The sequence below is a fragment of the Equus asinus genome, chromosome 4, assembly GCF_041296235.1.
Source record: "Equus asinus isolate D_3611 breed Donkey chromosome 4, EquAss-T2T_v2, whole genome shotgun sequence".
Classification (NCBI taxonomy): domain Eukaryota; kingdom Metazoa; phylum Chordata; class Mammalia; order Perissodactyla; family Equidae; genus Equus; species Equus asinus.
In genome coordinates this window covers 68,544,749-68,564,419 of record NC_091793.1, presented here as the reverse complement: position 1 = coordinate 68,564,419, position 19,671 = coordinate 68,544,749, and the positions used below count along the sequence as shown (strand labels likewise).

At 44.3% G+C, this 19,671-nt stretch overlaps 1 protein-coding gene across 24 annotated transcripts in view; it reads right to left on the bottom strand.

Moving 5' to 3' along the window:
• CLASP1 (cytoplasmic linker associated protein 1) overlaps nucleotides 1-19,671 on the bottom strand; it is a 255,693-nt gene that overhangs the window by 15,470 nt on the left and 220,552 nt on the right. For all 24 annotated transcript variants that reach the window (XM_070507429.1, XM_070507431.1, XM_070507435.1 and 21 more), the window contains 3 exons: nucleotides 17,403-17,649; nucleotides 14,726-14,916; nucleotides 12,836-12,964 (listed from right to left, as the gene is read on the bottom strand). In XM_070507429.1, coding sequence (XP_070363530.1) covers nucleotides 12,836-12,964; nucleotides 14,726-14,916; nucleotides 17,403-17,649 — 567 coding nt within the window. The remainder of the gene's footprint in view (nucleotides 1-12,835; nucleotides 12,965-14,725; nucleotides 14,917-17,402; nucleotides 17,650-19,671) is intronic.

Sequence of the window (19,671 nt, the reverse complement as noted above, 5' to 3'; positions counted from 1 at the left end):
TAACAGGCACTTGGGAGACTCCTGTGTACACAAAAATTTGAGCGTCTCTGCCCTAGAGGATTAGGACCCAGGAATATAAATGCTTTCCAATGGCGTATGGGACACACACAACTGGAATAGCTGGCAAGAAGCCTCTAAAGAAAATCAGAATGACTTCAACATTTATGTTTCCATGGAGGTGCCTAATTGCAAAGCAGTTGGGAAAGCTCAGAAAGAACTCTCTGAAAGTGTTTTCCTGAGGGGCCTCATGCGGAAAGTTGCTTCTCCAGGAGTATGTACTCATGGTATCACCTCACCTTGCACTTTCAAGGAAGTACATGAAATGGCTGCCTCATGACCAAAGGAGGGGCCTCTGAAGAGATCTCGACGCACTAGGGTACACAGAGGACATGTTCTAGAAGTCACCAGAAGGTCCACAAAAACCCTCTGTAATAAAGGTAGAAGCTAAATGCAAAACTCACCGAGGAAGAAAGAACACAAGCCCAAGGCAAATCCCAGTCACGCCACTCCCAAGTGCAAAATCCCCATGTCCTCATCTGTAAAACGGTGGTGTCTCACAGAGATCATCCGATGAGCAATATCGAGTTATGACTGAGATTCAGCAAATGATAGTTACTGCTCTTAACAGCACAGGAGTACATACATTATACAAACGATATACGAAGACACCAGGTATAAAGAGGTATGCATTTTCTTACAAAATACAATGAAAAGCTAATACTTTCTCCTACTGCAGGCCCTGGATGGGTCCTTCTACCAAGATTCTTTGTGTTCTGCTATTCAAAACAACTCAGCTCTGTCTTCAACTCAGCAATGAGACAAGGCTACCAGCTCAAGCCTTCAATCATCCAAGCACTCTTGTGATTTAAATAAAAACCGATGAAAGAAAACCACATACAGACCATCTGGAAAGCATCTTCTAGTCCTGGGCACAAGCAGGCTAAAAGTCAGTCCATACAAGCCAAGGAAGGTAGGAGACACAGAAAGGCAACCTGAGCCATATGGTGGCCACATGGGCTGCTTTAGGCCACCTTAGGGCCTGACTGAGGCACCGCCCCCAGAGCCCCAGGTCCTCTCTCTAGGAGGGTCAGATTTCAGGGCTCTCCAGCCACAGCTTCTGGACAACATGCCAGCAGCTCAGCCTCATGTTCAGTCCAGGCTAGACTACCTTGTGAACAGGGCTCATTTCCAGAGTGTGCCTCATTGCCCCACGTGTCTGCTCTGCTCTCTGCAATAGTAAAGGGAAATCCCGCCAACACTAGAGAGCTGAATTCATCTCATTTGAACAATGACACATTTAAGGTGGGCCATGCTGCTAATAGTGGGGTTTTCACTAAGAAGTTCTACTTTGGCCATTCATGCCCCCACACTGGGCAGTTAACGCTATGAAAAACCTGGAAGGAAATGTACAATATGTTAACCCTCGTTATCTCAGGGTGGTAAGATTATGGGTAATTTTATTTTCTTCATATTTATTATACTGGAAAACTGCAAAGAATGTTATATTAACATGCACAGCAAGGAAAATGTATTTGTAAAAATCTACTTAAAATGCCCTTTGGGATTCAGGGAAAGTCAGCAGTCTGGCCCTTGGTTCAAGGTGGGAGGTGCCAGCGAGCTGCCCTGCAGGATCACGCAGCCTCTGTGAGGTCTTCCTGACCTGGACCTGATCCCTGGGATGGAGTAGGTACCCCCTGGGTGTTAGCTAATATTATTATAATCATTATAATCATTACTATTTCTGCCTATCTCCCACTGTTCCCATAAACTCCCCTCTGCTAAGCTAGGAAACTCACTTCCCTCGAACGTGGCTGACACATGTGCCCTGACCCTCCCAGGCCTTCTTGACTACCAGAATGATCTCTTCTCCCTCCACTTCTAAGAGTTCTTCTCTATTTCTGGCACCAAATGTAGACTGCTTTGTATTCTTGCTGACATGCCCGTGTATATTTCTTCTTACCGAACAGGCTGCAAGGGCAGGAGCTAGAACATTTCTTTTGCACTCTGAAGAACTCAGCAAGGCTGGGCATTTACCAGGGGTTCAACTCTTACTGATGGACTCAACTTCATTCTCCTGTCTGTCCGAAGATATGTTCCTGTTTAAAGAAGCCCTACCTTCCTGAATTCTGAGAGTCATATTTCTTTCTTGTTGGAGGCCTTCTGAACTTTCCCTAGGGGTACCTGCTGTCTCTGTAAGGTACTGCTCAAAGGCTGGGTGTCTTATGAAATAAGATCACTCCCCCTATCATCAGCTGGTCAGCATGCTCAGGGACACAACACACACACCTGTGGCGGCATACACTGGGATTACGTATTAATCCTTTTAAGAGGCAAAGGAGACCCTGATCAGCATGGTTCAAGGGTAAACACTGTGTACATATGACAAGACAGGTGTCAAGTACACCCAGGATTTTTCTGTGCTTATATATATATATGCGAGAGGTCAGGCTTGGGTGCAAAGCACCACAGAGAGGTAATTTTATCTTAATAGAGTCATGTCCTACTCTCAAGATGCTCATAAGATTCTTAGAACTTGAAAGCCTTGGCAATTTTTCCTCACCACCCTCTGTGTGCATTCACTCACTCCTGTGTGTCAGGAATGAGCTCAGAGCTCAGGCCCCAGAGGTGAGAATGATGGGTCCTGGGCCTCACCCTCATGGTGCTGGGCCAGGTTGGGGTGGTCCGTGCAATGGGGCAGCGTAAGGATGCAAAGACCAATGAAGCGGTGGGCCGAGGCCACAGAAGCAGGCAGGGGCCAGATGGTGGGGATCTGCTACCTGAGGAGTTTCCTGTAATTGGCCAGGATTAGATGGAAGGAGGCTGGTGAGCTGTGGGAAGTAGAATCAATGTCTGCAAAAGGCTTCTCTGGTGTTCTGTGGGGATTCCTCCAGTTGAAGGGCCCTCGGCCATGCAGAGCCAGTCCACCCTGCCTCTGCCTCCCCGCCAGTAAGCACGTGGTTTGGGTTAGCCAGGCACCTCAATATAAGTGAGCAGACTTCCCTGTTGGCAAGCATGAACTCAGTCACATTTATGGCATCTCACTCCACGTCACATACACACAGGAAAGAGGCCATCAGAAGAAGCCCATTGTGACTTTTTTCTTGCCAGCTCAATCTCCTGCAAAGTGCACTTTTTCCATACAGATTCCCCGAAAGAAGAGTGCTGTTTGGCCCTGATGTGCGTGCCGTGACCTTTAACCTTTTACCTCAAGTAAAGCAGCCTCCAGAGTTGGATAGGCACATTCTCAGCCTCTGAGAGCAGCAGGGCAGACGAACCTCAGTTCAATCCTCTGGCAAGATACTTACTTGGTCTGAGTCTCAATTTTTTTAAAATTCTAAAATGAGGATTTTAAAATATCTACTTTTACAGTTATTTGGATTAAGAGAGAGAACATACAAACAATTGGAGCTACAAAACATGCAATGATTATGAGCTAGGCCTTGGTATGAGGACCACCACCAGAGGTGACATTGGGCAGGAGAGGTGTCACCAAGAGGCACAGCATTGAACTTGGGAGCTCCAGGGCTGCCAGATGGCAGAACTCTGTCCAGGGGACCGCTCCTACCCAGGCTGTGCCAACACGGAGCAGGTCTGCCCTCTCCAATAATCACTTTAGAACGCTAACCTGATGACCAAGCCCAGGGTTTTCAATACAGCAAGGAAGGTCAAGAAGGCCTGGCTCCTGCCTGCCTGTCTAGTCACATTTTTTGCCCTCCCTCTTCCTATTGTGCCCTGGTGACAGAGGTGAGGGCACACCCTGCATACACCCTGCCAGCCACATCTCGGAGCCCTTGTCTAACGCCTTCACTCTTCCTGAACGTCCTTCACTCATGTTCTCCACCTGGCTTGGTCAAGTCATCCTTCAGGACCTACTCACCTCAACAGAACCTCCAGGAAGCCTCATGTGCACACCTCGATCACTGCACTTAAACGTTTTGCTGGAATTGTTTCTCCCACTAGACTAAAAGTTCCTTGAAGGCAAGCTCCCATCTCAACCATCTTTCCAACCCCATGCCCAGCACAATGTCCAGCATACACTAGGTACTCGATAAATATCTGTCAAACTAATTTTCCTACAGTGTACATATTTTTAAATGTTCACAACTGGGAAATTCACCCCTGAGGTATGCCTCACTGATGTGCGTTTACGTGTTCCAACTAAGATGCTAGCCTAGAAAATGACGACGAGGCAAGATATCCACAATGACTAACTTGGGGCTTGGGAAAAATCAACTGTACAACGCCCAGAGTGCCCCATTCTAGGTGACACACTAGAAAGGCAACAGATCTGTTCTTTGGAAAAGAGACTTTAGTTCAGGTTAGTTTTTTCCAGAAATCAGTTGTTTGAAGAGGAGTAGCATATTTCTGAGAAGAGCTCCATCGTGCACTGAACTCCCTAAGATGAAGTGTTTCTCCTCCTCCTCAGTTCGTGCACATCCCTAAGACTGCTTTCAGTCCCCAGCGCATCCTTAGCCTGTGGCTGAGTTACACACAGAAGAGGGGGTCCACCCCTTTTCTGATCTGGTCCTGCTGTGAGACCATGCTCAGAAACCAATGCCTTTCTACTGTAAGAAACCACTGTTCATACATAGTGCAACATTCTGGCCAGAAAGCTAAGTAATAGTAACCAAATGAGGAAACTGTGTGTGTTTTTAAACATGGAAAAAAAAAAAGAAAGGGTCAGGAAAAACTAGACGATTTCACAGATACAAGTTAGAAAACACTGATCTACAGGAATCGATGTTTAAGATCCCACCAGGACGGGGAAGCAGCTCAGTGAGTGCAGAGACACAGGCTTTGGAGAAAGACTGGGATTCAAGGCCCAGCAGGGCCGCTCAGTCGTGACTGGAGCAGACTAACGGACCCCCGCGCCCACCCCAGTGCCCCTCAGGGATGCAACAAGCATTAACGAGACAAGGAAATAAAAGGCCAGGTTCGCAGTGAGAACTCTATCACAAGTGTTCCTTCCTCTCCTCCAGTGTCTCCATGATCTACTGTCATTCAGGCTAAAGCGAGTTACCCTACAGCGAGCTGCTGGGTAAACAGGCTGTCTCAGATGTGCTGAGCTGAAACCCAAAACCAAGGACAACTTCCTCCTACAAAACTCCAGGAATTCTAGATGCTGCCTGCACGAAGCCTTTAATCAGATGTATCTAACACAAGGAGATTTTCTGAAAAAATCTGAAGATAAAATGTCAGAAGCTGCACCTTAAGATGGTAAGTTGGAGGCCCTCTCCGTTCTGAGGTTAGGGGAAGTTTCCCAAGACAGACACGGTTTTTGGCAAGGGAGGTAGGTATTCTTGACTTCCCTCTCTATGCCAAGCCCCCAGCTTCTGGCAAGCCGCCTGAATCAGGGTGAACTTTAGGTTTTGCCCCTATGTTCTATGTAACCCAAGAAGCGAAGATTATAAATGTAAGCAAACAGAGAGCACAAGTAAACACGGGCAACAGACAGGAAGGAGGACAACACTGTTGAGCTGACGAGGCGGCCAGAGGGGCAAGGATTTAAAAGGGGCGGCACGTTCATGAGCAAGAGTGGGGCCGGGTAGACTCCGGGCTATTGCCCATCTTGAAGTGATCAAAATCATTGCAATTCTGCTGATTTTACTACAGTCTGGTTAGAAACACAGGAATTCTTCCTTTTCGAACTTAGTGAAATAATAGTGTCTGGCTAGGAAAAGATAATCTCCTTATGTAACTTTTTCAAAAAGTGAGATCATTACTCAGAAAATTGATGAGTGTTTGCTTAAAGATAAGGTTTCTTTTAGAGCATAGAACTTGTCAAAATTTCGACTGCATGTTTTAAGTGCACAAAGTTTGATTTGGCTCTGTCACAGACACATCAGAATAACTGGCTGAATTAAAAAATAAATAAATTAATAAGCAAACAAGCAAGCAAATGTTCAGAAACGCCCAGAATCAAAGAACTCTTCCCAGTAGGGTACACCTCTTTTAGCTCCTCAATCATGTGGAAGCTAAGGATGAGACTGGCGCCACCTTCTGGGAAAAGCTGGAAAGACCTTATAAAAATAGGATAGACGCTAAGTTTTAGCAGCACCAGTATACTGGGGAAATGACGTCTTTGGTGAAAGACTGGCACTGCTGTAACTTCTGGGATTTTAGGTGGACCTGAACCAGGCATGCAAGTCCTCAACTGGCGAGGCTCAGTACCACAGGGAGGAAGAAGGAAAGAAGAAAAGCTCTAGGTGCAAAGTCTGGAGACTTGAGTTTTGGACCTGCTTCTCTCAGCAACTAGAGAGGTGGTCTTGGGGAAAATTTCTTCTACTTTCTGGGCCTCAGTTTCCCTCATCAGTAAAACGAAGAGAATCTGAATCAAGAATTTTTACATTATTTTGGATTACAAAACCTTTTCTTCCACCCCTACTTGACAAGCGCTTTCCCCTGAAAAACGCACACACAAAAAATTTCAGGAGGCACACTCTGAATGAAACGATCTCTAACAACAGAGCCGCCCTACCCCTGCCTGGGAAAGCAGATTCGGGTCAGCACTGCCTGTCCCAAGTTGGGGAAGGCACTCAGGTGGGAGACTTATTCTGTCCCAAGGGGTAGAATCAGGACCAACAAGGAAAAATGCGGAGGAGTCAGAGGGGCTGGGAACCCAGGAGGTGGCTGTGACTCTGGCCTGGAAGACATCGCAGATCTGGGCTGGCTGGCCTCTCAGGAGGGGCTTAGGAGGCAACTGAAACCTCAGATGGAAGTTGGGCAGTGCACAGAAGGCTCCTCTTCTGCATCCAACGTCCATCTCTAAAACTCAGGGTGCTTTCCAGTCTAAAGATGACAATGTGGCAGCCTCTCTAGTGTAGGTGTTGATAGATTCGGTCAATGCAGTAGCCCAAAGACACAAGTTGTGTTTTTCATTAGAATTTTAAAGTTTATTCAACTGAATTTAAATAGCCTTCTTAGATGTATTTAGAGAACTGTAGTTACATCTGCTTTGTGTAAAATTAAAAAAAAATGACAACAATTATATTCAGAATCAGTCTACTTTCTTCAACGGCAGAAGATAAAAAGGACAGCATCCCGTTTTCAACAATGTCAGCCACCTTACTCACTTGGCTTTGATGTCAGCCCTGCAGGCCAGGCCTTGCAGGGCATAAAGCATCCTTGCTCCCCCAAGCCACCTTGTTACAAGCATTTCAGAGATCCAGAGAGCTTCTGTGGCTTGTCCACACACAGCTAGTAAACTGGTAAAAGCAGGAGGAGAACCCGTCTTCCAATACCAAACTCAAAGGTTCTGACATTAAGCAATGGCTCTCTCGACTGCTTTCTGTATGTGAGTTGTCTTTCTGTTAATAAGATGCTTTTTCTGAAGCTACAGGAGCTAACAGGCAGGAGTCACAGCTGGTTCCGAAGAGAGCCAGTTCACCAGAGAGGAGGAACCATTTCCCTTTGCCCTGAACAACAGCAGGAGCAGGTGCCGCTGCTGCCATCCAGAACTGGACACAATGCTCGGCACTTCACAACAACCCTGTGATGTGGGAAATGGATCTCCACTTGACACACAGAACACGATGGCAGTCTTGGGGCAGCGGACTGAACCAGCATGTCTTCTAAGCCCACGCTCCCCCTCCTTGGCCATGTGGTCTTGGCTCACTGTTAGAATTCTCTCTCTAACTCCTTCTCGACCAATCCCTGGTTCTACCTCCCTCAGGGACTCTTCCTTGACTACTCCAGCTACTCCAAACTCCTAGTGCACTCCACTCTGAACCACACGTTGCTTCCTTTGTTTTAACCTCAACTAAACCATAAGCTCCTTGAAGACTGGAGCACTTCCCCCTGTCCCCTGCCTACGAATGCCTATAAACAATAAAACATTTACCAGAGTTTGTGCTACTAGTGTCAGACTGTTGGCTTGGCAACTTTGAACCTTTAAATGACTATAGAGGTTTCTTGTTTTTCTTTTGGTTAAAAAGCAAAATCTTTTCAAGGAAATAGGGCTCTGGCCACATCCCAAGATCATGCCCACGGAAACTTGGAGATTTAGAGTCTATGAAGGTTTAGGTTTGTTACTCAATAGCCACTTCTATTATCTTGAGGCTGGATGAGAAACAGATAATCATCTAGTCCACTCCCTGGGCTAACAGATAAGAAAAACCAAGGTCCAGAGAGGTGAAGTAATTTCTCTAGGTTCCCACAATGCACTGTTCTCAAGAACCAACTGACACACGGCTGCTGCCCTGAGAAGCCTCTAAGGGCCATTCCAGAGTGCACGGAGTCTGGTTAAGACACGGGGACATCGTGATTTTAATTGGTATTTGAAGCAGAATATCAAAGATGCCTTCTCTCTGACACACTACTGCTTCTCTCTGGTCACGATGTTTGCCAAAAGGTCTGTGTAAGACACACCATGCTAGCTGGGGGAAGCAGAAGCAAGAAAACTAGGCCCTGAGAAGTTCTCTTTTATAATAATTTTGGTCTGGCTTTGCTTTTTTTAACTGCTTAAAGTCATAACGTATAAAATTAACTAGAAATGATTTAAAAATAAAACCCCCAGAGACATAACAATGGTTGTCTTATATTTATCTAAGAATCAGACTTACCAAAACAAGCCAAACCACCTGAGGCTGGATTCTGATGCCTTAATCACCAAGACTTCTGTGTGGGGCAAGAAATGTTTGGTGACCCAGTATAGTGACATAAAGTGATGCAGACATTTTCCTCTTTTAATAGGCAAATGTACATGAATACTCACTAATGTGGCCCAGTTTAGAAAAAGCTAAGCCTAATGATCAAAAAGTCTCAATTACAGAGTATCTTCAAGAAATAGAGCTGGTGCTTCTTTTAAATTTAAACAGAACATTTACCAAGTATTCAACATTCTGGGTACTATATGCAAGACTGGGAGCAATAACTATTCTTACATTAAACGTGTATAAAATGATTAATAATTAGTATACCAATTTTTTACCAAGAAATGGCGTTTCTGAAATGGATAAGGATGCCTGAAAACAGTTTTTTTTTTTTTGAAAACAGTTTTATGTAGCAACATTTGTAAAGCATATGACAGTTTTAAAAGCATATTTCCACATCATTATGTCTTTGATTCTCACAACAATCATGCTTAGAGATACATAGAGGTGATGACAACTGACAACACAGCTGGACTGAGAACCCGGTTTTCTGTCTCAAGATTCACACCTCACACTGACCCCAAAGACTCATTCACAGTGTCAATTCTCTTAGTAAATCCTCTCAATCAATGAAGGAGAGACTCTGTACCAGCTCTAACAAACAGACTGCAAATTTTAAGATGAAGCGAGTTAAAATTAATGGAGTTTTCTTGAAAAACAGAAAATGGGCTTAAGATTTTAAAAGGTCACTATCAAGGCCTTAGCCCTTTAAGATGTCTGCGAAAAGCTAACACTACTGTAAACCACAGAAACTTCATTAACTGGGCACTGAAACTCAACAGCAATTTTATGTACCAAAAAGACAAAAATAAATAGATAATGAAAGAGATTTATTTATTCAAATAGGGAATATGGAAACATGTCTAAACTGACAAACATCAACTTTTAAAATAAAAACTCTAAATTGGTACCCAAACCCTCCACCTAGCTTACTGCAGAACATCCATGTTAGCTTAGGATGGATGATGCCCTGAGTGCCTGGTACTTTTTCAATGTACAAGAAAAATGTTTTGCATGCACAGCTCCTTTTAAAAGACCCTGAGAAAACAAATCCTGGCTTACAAGATGATAAAACGAGCTATCCTAGCATCAGCCCTGCCTTATTCATCTTCCCTAAGAGCTTTCATGACAAATTTCAATTTATAGACATTGCAATTCAAGAAGTTGTCCTTCATTGGCACAGTCCCACAACCAGACTACACTGTGCACAGTGGTGTGGCCACCACCACAGCAGACATGGAAGGACAACGGGTGCCAAGGTCTCTCAGGGCAGCCCTGTGCCAACCCGCCAGGTCTCATGTTCTTCATCTCCTGCTGAAGCCTGGGTTTGTCTGTGAATACAAAACAACTAGCTTCTTATGAGAGGAAGTTCTAGGAGCATTCACCCGGGATGAACTTACTCTGGAATTAACAATTACACAAGAAAACAGACTCTGCACCTCTGTATAACTAATATAGTAACTGGATCTAGAAACGTTCTGGATCCTGTCCAATAAATATTTGAAAAATGTTTGAATGTAATGATGAGAAATGTAATAACTAGAGAAATATCGTGTGCAATATTATATGCCAACAAGATGCTACAACACAAACTTTATGTGCATCCAACTATTCTGCCCTAAAAAAGACAAGGAATGAAGACAGATCGGTTAAAAGACAAGAAGAATTTTAAAGGAAATGAAGAGCAAAAACAAGAACCATACCTAAAACCTAAATCTTCTGGCAAAGAGACAGTGAAGTTTCATAAGGCAAACTACAAGGGCACCGAGTCAAGGTGAGTTTGAAAGTATGCAAAGCAGCGGAGGCCTGCCAGCAAAGGCTCTCCTTTCAGAACACAATGTTTCCCTCACCTGCTCTATCAGGTAATCAGTGACAGCAGCTGGAGACCCTGGGGTCACAGAATTCCATGGCAACTGTGTGCTGCTGAATTTACGTTAAGCAGCAGATATTATCGCTTTGGGCCCTTGGGCAATTTAAAGGACTTCACACTTAACTTTCTCTCCTAAATTTCTCATTTTGCAGGGAAAATAACCCGAGATCTCTCAAGAAAACAGTAAATAGAAAATGAATTATTTAATTCTGTTAACTTATACTTCTTAGGGTCCACTGTCAAAGTTTCAAAGTTTAAGATCAGGATGCCCACTTTAAAGACAGACATCTTTCAAGGAGACAGTTAGTAAGGGCCACACACTGTAGATGGCTTAGTTTCACCGTAATGCCACAAGCTAAGTATGTCCTCTCCTGTGAAAACAACCGACATCACATATATGTAAAACAACATCAATTTTACTTTGCTTTTTGATCATGTATTCTCAGAAACAAGGAGAAGCTACGATGGTAAAAAAAAAAAAATCAGCACAGGCCAGTTGCCCCTTGAAAGAGACGCCATGAATCACCTGGCAAATTATAGTGCCTACTGGACCCTCCTTCCTCACCCGGGAATAATTATGTTGACTATATTAGTTCATCTGGTCCTCACATTTTTTAAATGAGTTATTGTAAATGGAAAGTATTTTGTTCAAATGTGAGTGATTATCACCACCATGCAACCAAGCTAGATTTCAGAAGCATAAGTTACTGGTTTGAAAACACATCTGCCACTTATGTACCTGTGTTGTGCTAGGACTATGAGATGGAGAGATGCCCACACAGAGCACAAGACCCCCCAACTTTTTTTTTTTTTCCTTAAAGATTGGCACCTAGGCTAACAACTGCTGCCAATCTTCCTTTTTTTTTTCCCCAAAGATTGGCACCTGGGCAAACAACTGTTGCCAGTATTTTTTTTTCCTGCTTTATCTCCCCAAACCCCCCCTGCACACAGTTGTATATCTTAGTTGCACGTCCTTCTAGTTGTGGGATGTAGGATGCCGCCTCAACGTGGCCTGATGAGCAGTGCCATGTCCGCGCCTAGGATCCAAACCCTGGGCCGCTGCAGCAGAGCGCGCGAACTTAACCACTCAGCCACGGAGCCGGCCCCGAGACCCCCATCTTTGCTGAGCCTGCCATCGTGGTAGGGATTTGAGGAAGTCAAACTCGTCACTGTTCAGCAGCCACACAACCACGAACAGAGAAAAACCACGATTTAGGCTGATTCTTATTGTAGATATAACAATTGCGCTAATCACAATTCCCTTAATCCATGAGAGTGCTCACGACACTCACATGTGAGCCAAGAGACTGAACTGAGCAAGTGGTTTTGTCTCACTTTGGGATCAAACTCATCGTTTGTCATATTAAGTTTTCTAAAGTTCTAAATATACGGTTCTGTTTTCCATAGTGCCTTTTACTGGAAGGGGGTTACTGAAATCATTTCTATTTATGACAGCCTCATCTACCTCCCCACTCTCTGTAGGCCTCTAGATACTCAAGACTGGTCAGCTACAGGGGCTAAAACAATTCAGTAAGCAACAGGAAGAGGATTTCCTGAGCGTCCAACGTCTGCAGTATGTGTGCAGGGCACAGAAACACAGCTTTCTTGCTCTCCGATAGACATGTGAGGTGCCAAGAACCACAGGCACAGTTTGCCAGCACTTTAAATGTTCAGGAGGTGGTGAAGAGCATGGCAAAGCTGCCTCCATTCCTCTTGCTCTTTGCAGAAAGGAGCATGCGGGTAGGGGAGGAAGACCAACACAGTGTAATGCCTCCAGTCATCAAGCACTGGGCCAGGAACCATCACTGGTTATCTCATTTAGTTCTCACAAGAATCTTTGTGATAATATCCATCTCTATTTTACACACAAGAAACTGGGGTTCAGAGCGTAAAATAACTTGTCCAAGGTTCTGGAGCAAGAAAGTGTCGGTTCTAGGACTCGTACATCTGTGTCTTCAAGCCAATCTTGATTTCCCACACCAGAGTGCCAGATGCTGAATGCCAGAAGAAAACGGCAGGCCCCTCCTTTTAACCAAAGGAATGGGAACCGTGGACATGGAAACTCCTCAGGAACAGGTCAAGCCCACTCTACACGTGGAAAGGGAGTTGGGAACCTACCAGCAGCACTGGCCCCTCAACTGCTGCTCAGCCACCACGACAGCAATGGGATTTTCACCCTGTATCATGGCACAGGCTGAGTTCAAAGGGGACTCTTTTTAAAGCTGTACACTGATTCACACTGCTCTCTCTCCACACCCTAACTGCACCTCCAGACCTGTCTGTTCAGCACTCCTGGGCCAGAGGCCTGGCTCACCTCCTTATGGGAGTCTTTGTGGGCTTCCAGAGTCTTCATGATCGTCAGCTCGGCGTAGTTTTTAAATCTTGCTGGCTGGTTTCTCAGAATTTCACGTAAAACTCTCAATGCTAGTGCTCGGATGGAATGCTGGAGTACAAGAGGAAAGAAAGACATCAGGAAACAAGACACAGTGCTTCACTAAACATACTGGTCAGCCAGGTCCAGCAAGCACTCAATCCTGGACATCCCTGGCATCCTGCAGATACTTTGACACACATCTCACTGCTTACTTAACAGAGGCTCTCTAGACGGTCAGCTCCTTAAGAGCAGGAGCTGTGCCTATGGTGACATTCCCAGAGGGACCCAACGAAGCTTCTTGAATGAGCCAAATGAGGACCAAATGAAGTCAAATGAGGACTATACATCTAAATTCATTATCAATTTCCTGGGCATTTCCAGATTTCCTGAGACTTAGGTATGCAAATTACTCTTTTGTAAAATGGACAAAAAGACAGGTAAAAAGCATCTAAACATTTCATCAACACAATCTGTAAAACTGTGGACTCTAAGGGCAGCTGGAGACCTGTGGTTATTCCAGACGTTCTGTGTGATCAGATCACAGGGGAGGGAAATTTGTGCAGGCCTCAAGTTGTCTGAGGCCCCAGTCATATGTCTGGAGGAAAGCCATTCCAAACAGACTCCTAATCTCAATAAAACAGAACGGAGTTTACACCAAACAGAGGCAAAAAGTACATCCTGACTCTCTGTCACTCATCTGTACAATTCACACACTAATACACCATCCTGCCCTCTACGTGGCATCCTTTTATCTTCTCACAAAGCCCAACCAAGTGGAAGGGCTTCAGTAGCCAATACTTTAAGAAAAATTAATACAGATCTTTTATCATCATCCTTCTGTCTTTACTCACCCTATGCCAAACCATTAATCCTAAGCATCAGAGAGCAATTAAAGTCACCATGACATCCACAAGGCTTCCGCTCGCCTGTCTTCTGTCAAGTCACCAACAATATGACCCTGGGCATGACCTTTATGAGGGGCTTTGTTGAACTTCCTTGAAATCTGCTGGGTCCTGCCCCTCAAACCCTTCAGTACACTCATTTTATTTTTGTTTCTGCTAGCCTGCACAAAGCCCAGTGCAAGGAGATGGATTTTTACTTCGAGAGTTTAATTCAGGCAATTCCCAACATTTATTCCTGGCTCCACATAAGGGACCAGCTGCACAGGCAGGAGAAGGCAGGACTTTGACTACGTTACTCCCCCTTTAAGAGTTGTCTACTAGGTGCCACGTGTCAATTATAGCCTAGGCATGGCATAAATGCCTAGTTTGTCACATTTAAATGTCATAGTGCGAGGAGGACTTTTTATCTTAAAAAAAAGTAAGAGAAGATAATAGAAAATAATAACAATCTACACTTCTAGAACCTGTCGCTTGACCAATTAAGATTACCAGAACTGTGAACATATGTAGGGGTGAACCAAGACAGAATTTCATGGAATGCAGCATTTAGTAGGGTCTTTTAAAAAATTAACTTTTCTATTTCTCAATTACACATGAAACATAAATAAAACTCACAAGGAAAGAAGCTCATCACAAAAAACCACATTCTGTGCTAACAAAGCTTTAAGAAATTTTGTGTTAAAGTATCCTGATGCAGGAACAAGCTTCCCTCAATTCCTACAAACTACAGAAAAAACTTGCACATAAGCCTGTCTCTGACAAAAACATTCCCTTACTAACTGGTGCTCAGAAAATATTTGAAAAATGTTTTGATGTAAACAGTAAGCATAATACAAAAACTAAGGCTGAAGCCAAACCCAATGACAAAAGAACTCAATAACCGCATCGCATGGAAGGGGGAAATGTAAGGACAAAGCAAGCTCCTCACATCTTTGTCTCCGAGTGTCTCCAACAGCAGGAGCAGAATGGTCTTGAAGTGTTCCTCCCAGACGCCCAAGCTGTCTTCCCGGGTGATCTTGAGCAGCTCCAGCAAGGCACCCTTCCGTTCCTCCACCCGCTCGTTGTGGTTGGACAGCTCTTTTAGGAGGTCAGCCACCAAGTCAGAATGGTCAATGGGCACTTGTGAGACACAGGAAACCAAGGTTACTTCATAAGGAAATGTCTGGCTATAGGCGCTCCCTCAGTGATGCTCAGCAGTCCTTCCACTGCTCTCCAGGCTCCCAGAGGCAACTCTCTTGATCATTCCCATCGCGCACTTCATCCTGCATTGCTGCCCCAACCTCATTCTTTACACTCTCAGCAGGTCATCTCACCAAAGTAAGTATGAAGAGAGATGTGAGAACAGGTGTCAAGTACCAATATATGCTATGTCTTCCCCCTCCCTTACCATCTTTTTTTCCCTTCTGTTTCAGACAAAGAGGAGAAATTACTATTTCATTCATCTGTGTCAGACAAAGAGGAGAAACCCTCCAAAAGCCCCTCCTTAACTATCTTCTTTTTCCAAACTCTATTCCCACTGCAACAGTCCTAAGTTGAGCCCTACCACTGGGACAGTCTCTTACTAGTATCATATGCATTGAAGTACACACATTTTCCTCAAGGTCCTCCTCACTAACACATCTGACTGATTAACATCCGTGCCCTTCTCAAATGCCCAGAGCTTAGTAACCAAGACAGTAAACAAACACTAATCAACGTGTTTAGACTATTCATGGACTATCTATTCAGACTGTAAAACTCGTCAGGGACTTGAACCATGATTTATATGGCAGAAAAGCAGACCCTTTCTCTTTCCATGTTCTTTTGAGGATCTCAACTCTGAATATTCACTTTAAATAGAAAAGATGAAAAAACAAAGACAAATCACTAGGAACTAGTTAAATTTGTATACGCATATTTCTTTAGCTTCTAAGATTGGAGAACAAACACATAAGGAAGTTTGAAATGTTAATAACTCTATCATTTTTCTCCTACTAACCCACCTTCTTCTTTTAAGTTTTTTAGTACATATACAGTTGGTGAATAAATAACAACTAACATCTTAAACACTACTCTATCTTAAACAACACCAACAAATGGATAAGTTAAATGATGTACCAATTCTATGAGCAATAAAAGGAAATAGTGCACTATTCCTAGAAGGTGCAAGCCATAATGAAGACCAGACCATTAGCCTAATGCCCAGTAAACAGATGCTTGGGTCTATACTGAGCTGCTACACACCAGCAATTACCAATTAACAGCCAAGGGAATACGCTTTCAAAGCCCTGAAGCTATTTCTGCTTTCAAACGACTGAAGGGCTTCTCTCCTCTCTTAGGATTCCATCCGTCGATCCACTAAGGGGCTGCAGTTTTCCTTCTTTTGTGCCCCCACTGAAGCCAGCGTCTGCCTCGAGCAGGGCCCTCGCCTTTTACTAATGCTACCAAGAGGAGTCTGTTTCTCCCGACAGGCCCTGAGCTTACTGAGGCCAGGCAGTGTGTCTCATTTACCTCCCTGCCCCCGGCAAGTCATACACTTCGTGACACACAGTAGGAGTCACTGAATGTTAACTGTTTAGAGCTCTAACCTAGGGTTCTTCTTTAATTCTTCATTCAAAATGGAAAAACAAAGTAAAATAACAGGCTTGGAAACCAAACAGATATATCTTTTTTCTAAAATGCCTAATAAGTTGAAATAAACCAAAACATGTGAACATGACAGGTTAAAAAAGAAATAATTAAGTTCCAGATAAAAACACCATCATACCAACGGTGCGATCATACCAAAATACCACCATTCATATGTACTCACCTGTTACAACACAAGGGTCAGAAAAAAACCAGACTAATTTTGTTCCCTACCAAGTATGTCATATTTGGGGAAGGTAACCTAACCTTTCTGAACATCAGTTTCTTAATCTGTGAAATGGGAATAATCCCTTCTCTATCAATTAGATAATGTATGTAAAACACTTAGTCCAGCAGCAGGCACATGTAACGCACATGCTCAGAGTATGTCAGATCCCCTCTCTCCCAGCTGCAGGACAGAAGTCAACAGAAAGCAGCTCCAGGAAGACTTGGTTAAACTGCTGGTGAGACAGGAGAGGGAAGTCTTTGAGCAGTGCTTCAGGATCTTACTTCCACAGCTCAGGACCGGGCAAGTACACATCAGAGGGCTTTACAAACGCTGAGCCCTGGGCTGGGACTGCTCATGCCTTCACTCTGCACCTCACTAACTCTGACTCCTTGTCTTTCTCATCTCCACTCAGGCTCCCATTCCTCAGTGAAGCCTTTCCCGATGGGCAGAGTTTAGCTTTTCTTCACTGCAGTTGTCATAGCTGCAATTTTAGGTTGTTTGTGTGACTGCTTATCTCATGACTGCCTCCACAACTAGACTGTGAGCTTCTAGAGAGCAGGACTGTGCATGCTTTTGTTCACTGTGGTGCCTTCCATGCCTTAGAACACAGTAGGAGCTCAACAGTGGTTGCTGAACTAACAACTAACCAGAACAGGTCTAACATTGCCATTTATGCTTGACCAGTACACCCAAAAGTGGTCTGACAAGAGGGAAAGCCCACGGAAGGCACTTCTGGGATGGGGGACAATCAAGCAAAGAAAAGACAAACCATCTCGAAGTTGTTCCATGTCATCGTCAAATACGGCCTCCTTCAGGGCTGTCTTGTCATAGGTGTTGATGGTGTCCGAGTAGGGATATGGAGTGTAGTCTCGCACCCGCGGCCCTGGGAAGGCACGTGGAGGCTGGGTGTTGAGGAGGGAGGTCTTGTTGTCCAGAGCTGTCCTGCCTCCTTCCACCACATCACTCCCTCCCCGACCCTCAGTGGGAGGAGAGGCAACCCCACCATCTCGGGACACCTGGAGAACATCACACTGTCAGTTTCTTTTTAGGACTTTTAACAAACTTTCCTTTAAATTTTCAGAAGAGTTAGGAAAGCCAGGGATTTCTCACTTGAAATCTGGCCACTAACAAAAGGACAGTTATTAGTACTTCAGTTTGTAAATATCTAATTCATAAATCACCTTAAAGGGAAATGAATATGCTCAAGTTTTCAGCTATTCGTTCATTAATTTACACATAAAGTCTGTTTTACTTTGTATTTGGTGATTCATATTACTCAGTTTCTGACAGACTGATCACATGAAATTCTGAAGAGTCCCTGAGAACAAAGGCTGCACACCTCACATCCCCAGTTCTTCAGGAATCTCCTGTGCCAACATGCAGCATGTCACTTTCATTGCACATAGTGAGAGTTTTCTCACTGATGCCCCAACCCACCACCAATGGACAGACGCTGCCCAAAGTACCATCGTAAGATCTAAAGTGGTCCAACTGTCCATGAACTCCTTGTATACATTCCCACCAAGCGGTGAGCCAGACAATGCTTACTCATCTCTAACAATGGAGAACTCAGTATCCCTTAGGCAGATCATTCTTCCTTTAAATATTCTGACTCTCAGAGTTGGCCTTTATGTTGGGTCAAAGGACAAGTTTTAATATTTTCTGAAATTTTTTTTCCCCTAACATATTCTGAGTCTTTTCTTTGACAAATTAAACCTCTGGTCCTCTGGGCCTTGGTCTCTGACTCCCTTCACTCTCAGGGTCCATTCTTCTGAGGTGCAGTGGCCTGTCTGGCTCCCTTTGCAGGGTGGCACTGTAACAGAGCAAGTGTGGGCTGACTGCTGGGAAGAGAGCAAAACCATCATTTTCCTCATCCCAAACATCCGACTATTTAACACCGGTGGAAACAGTTTCAGGCAGTGAGACCACACTATGATTGCTACGGCAAATTTTTAACTTGTGCTACTGAGAAGACACATCTCTCGCATTTTCTGCTTATGTGTGTTTGTTTTTTAATTATGGTAATATATATATATACCATTTTTATCATTTAATTCCTAAGTGTACAATACAGTGACATTAAATACATTCACAATGTTGTGTAACCATTATGTTTTGGGCAAAACTTTTTCATTTTCCCCACTTAAAACTCTGTACCCATTAATTATAACTCCCCAACCCTCCCAGTTCTGGTAACCTATATTCTACTTTGTATCTCTATGAATCTGACCACTTTAAGTGGAATCATGGAATATTTGTCTTTCTGTGTCTCGCTTATTTCACTCTTGTTTGCTTGGACATGCCACAGGTCTTGCAAGTCACATATATTCAAAACTGAATTCATGATGTTCCAGAGGGGTTAAGAGGCACTTTTTTCTCCTTCTATGCTATTACCTCACTGAACTGCACCAGCACCTACTCAACAGTCCTAGCCAGAGACTTCTGACTCTTCTATTTCTGCTCATGCCCTACCCAACCCAACTTCCTCTGGAATCATTCTCCAGCTCAGATTGACAGTCATCTTTCTAAAATGTAACTGTGACCATGCCACTTCCCTGGTTAAAAATCCCTCAGAGTCTCTAGTGACCCCACAGTAAAGTCAAGACATTGGCTGGACATTCCTCTGGTGTGAGTGCCCTTCCTGAGCCAACCTCTACAGCCTCTTCACCAAAAGCTCCCGAATAACACGACATACAAGCCCTCTCCACTTTGGCCATTCCCAACAAGAAATCATACTGCGCCCATTCCCATCTCTCTCCCTTCTCACAGGTCCCCTTCTCTGACTACAACCTCCTGCTTGACCTGACAAACTCATATGGACCTTCATGCTTCAGCTCGGAGGGTGGAACCATCTCTTCTGCAGATCTTTCCTGAGCACCAAGACGAGCCCAGCAGGTCTCCTTGGGGTGAAGCCCTGACCATTCCCACCACACCACAATTTCCCACTAATCTGCCTGCCTCTGCATGAGACTCGAGCTCCCAGAGAGCCACGCAGGTGTCTGATTCAGGCTCATTATTTTTATCACATCACAGGAACA